This window comes from Aplysia californica, unplaced genomic scaffold, assembly GCF_000002075.1.
Source record: "Aplysia californica isolate F4 #8 unplaced genomic scaffold, AplCal3.0 scaffold00955, whole genome shotgun sequence".
NCBI classification, from domain to species: domain Eukaryota; kingdom Metazoa; phylum Mollusca; class Gastropoda; order Aplysiida; family Aplysiidae; genus Aplysia; species Aplysia californica.
In genome coordinates this window covers 252,194-254,575 of record NW_004798225.1, presented here as the reverse complement: position 1 = coordinate 254,575, position 2,382 = coordinate 252,194, and the positions used below count along the sequence as shown (strand labels likewise).

The 2,382-nt window shown below is 38.3% G+C and overlaps 1 protein-coding gene across 1 annotated transcript; it reads left to right on the top strand.

The window, feature by feature from the left end:
• Positions 1-97: 97 nt before the first annotated feature.
• LOC101854833 (protein flp) lies at positions 98-1,497 on the top strand (the record flags this gene model as incomplete). The annotated part of the gene is given in 2 exon segments (XM_005110861.2): positions 98-463; positions 976-1,497. Coding segments are annotated over 2 exon segments (545 nt in total), but the record flags the coding sequence as incomplete, so codon positions are not given.
• Positions 1,498-2,382: the final 885 nt, after the last annotated feature.

The following is a 2,382-nucleotide window of genomic DNA, read 5'->3' as shown; positions in this document are numbered from 1 at the left end:
ATATACGTGTGTGTGTACAACTTTCAAGTTAACATCATATTGCTTGACAAACAAATTCGTATCGTGATTTTTATATAGTATGTTATTGCATTTGCAGAGAATGAGCCTTGGCTTAATACCTCCAACGTCTGCACATTCGTGGTTCCATTAGGACCTGCTCCAGCAGAAAATGTCTCTCCGAAAACAACAACCCCACTCCCGACAACAGCATCCAACCCTATAATTGGGAGAAAAAAGAGAAGTTTGAAAACGAAGCTTGGGCAAGGTCGGGTTGACTCCAGAAGAGACACTGCAAGTGTCGTGAATTGTCTCGGGCAAGCGTCAACTGGAGCACAGTCCACACTGAGCACTTACGAGGGCACCTACTCTCACCCAGCATTTGGAGATTTTTACATCAAGATGGAAGGGGACAAACTTCGCTACCACTACGGGACTTTACAGAAAGGAGAGCTAACCCCAACAGGTAAATTATCTGCATATATCAATAATGTGGAGTGCTACTACTGTCGATAATAAGAAGCTGTTGGTAAAAGATGTACAATAATATTTGCACAGCGGTCTTGTTAATATCAATCCTTCAAACCATCTAAATTTCTATTAGCCAAAGGACATGTCAACTTCATAAAACCAAGAACACTTCATGGATGGGGGACATTCACATTATATCAATATAGATCTAATGGGTTGAATCTGTTTGGTTTCAATTATTTAAATTTGTCTAAAAATTGCCCTGCTGAGTTTCATTGTGGAGAAATGTAGCCTGAAGCAACAGTTTTTACTTTACAGAAGAATGTTGCTTTAAAAAAAATCTTTGAATATTATATTCTACCTTGGCTTTTTCATATCTGTGAAATTTATTCAACATAGTGCAGTTGATAACAGAAATGCAACAGAGGAAAAAAAACAGATAACAATCCTGCCGATTGTTTCTAAAAGAATTCTGCCTAAAAATATTGCATTTGTCTTTATTTGCAGGTAAACCTGGCGAGTTCTATCAACATTTTGAACACCCTTTGGAGTTTGTGGAGGAATCCTATGCAAATACTCCTTTAACTGTCATCACGTTCACACCTCTACCTGAACCTGGGAGCTCTATGGCTGCGGTCATTACTTTCTTAGGATCCGACTATCCCCCAACTTTTAAGAGGGCATAGAATACAGCCAGGTGGAGTGTAGGAGAAGAGAGCAAAGTAGAATAGATGGGGGAAGAGAGGAAAGGAGATGATAGGTTAAGAGAGGAGAGGAGAGGAGAGGAAAACTGAGTAGAACAGACTTCAAGAGAAAAGAGTTAATGGGAAAAGAAGAGTCGATGTAACAGGAAGATAACAGGAAGATAATAAGGAGAGTAGAGGAAAGAGAGAGCAAGAGGGAATTTGTGGAAATGAGAAGTAGAGGAAAAGAGATCAGAAGTAAGGAAAGCAGAATAGAGAATATCAAGCGAGTGAAAGGAGAGGAGAGCCGAGTGGTGTAAACGTGAATTAAAAGAAAAGAAGCAGGGGGGGGGAGGGAGGGGGAGGGGACTGAAAGGATCTAAAAGGGAGTTAGCAAAGAACGAAGCAACAAGAATACTATTTTTTTAAAGGTTTTACGGAAAAGTCGTATATGTAAAACGTGAACACTTATAATATCAGAATTTGTATTTGTTTGAATTTTAAAAACTTTTACATTCCTTTTATACTGCCACATCCCCAATTGCGATGTATTCCCACAGTTTCATTAAAAAGTATCGTGCATGCAAAAACATTTGGTCTACTACTTAAAAGAAGTAGGCTACATCAAATGTTGTAATAAAACAGGTGCTACCGTCGATGTTCACTGTTATTTACTTTTGTTTGTTTACTTTTGTTTGTTTACGTCGATGTTTCGTTTTTCAACAAAAATGTAACAGATCTTAATTACAACTTTGATCCCACATAATATTAGACTTGTTGAGTACTCTGATGAATTCGGGATCTCATTTTATTTTACTCAGATTACGTGGATTCCTCAGAGCTTAAATCTAATACATGTAGTTTATGTTACGACGAGTTTAGAGGGAAACTCTTTATATTGTTTATTCTGTCTACACAATCTCACCATAAGTTTCTGCAGAATCACTGCTAAAAGTGAGAAGTGTCACTTTGTTGTCCTCCTCTGTGATAAAGTCAGGCTCAAGCCCACAATGCACGATGGCAACACGGTACGTACTAAATAGAATGTGTCAAAAGAAGAAAACTTGGCCATTTTCAAGGACATCGGTGTTATCATTGTTGTTACTGTTACTGATACTCTCCTTGATGTTGTAATTGTTGTTGCTGTTGGGTTTTTTTTAATAGAAAAAGGGGGAGGGCTTTAGGACAATAACAGCTCCAATTCCCCCTATCCTCCCTCTCTCTTTCTTTC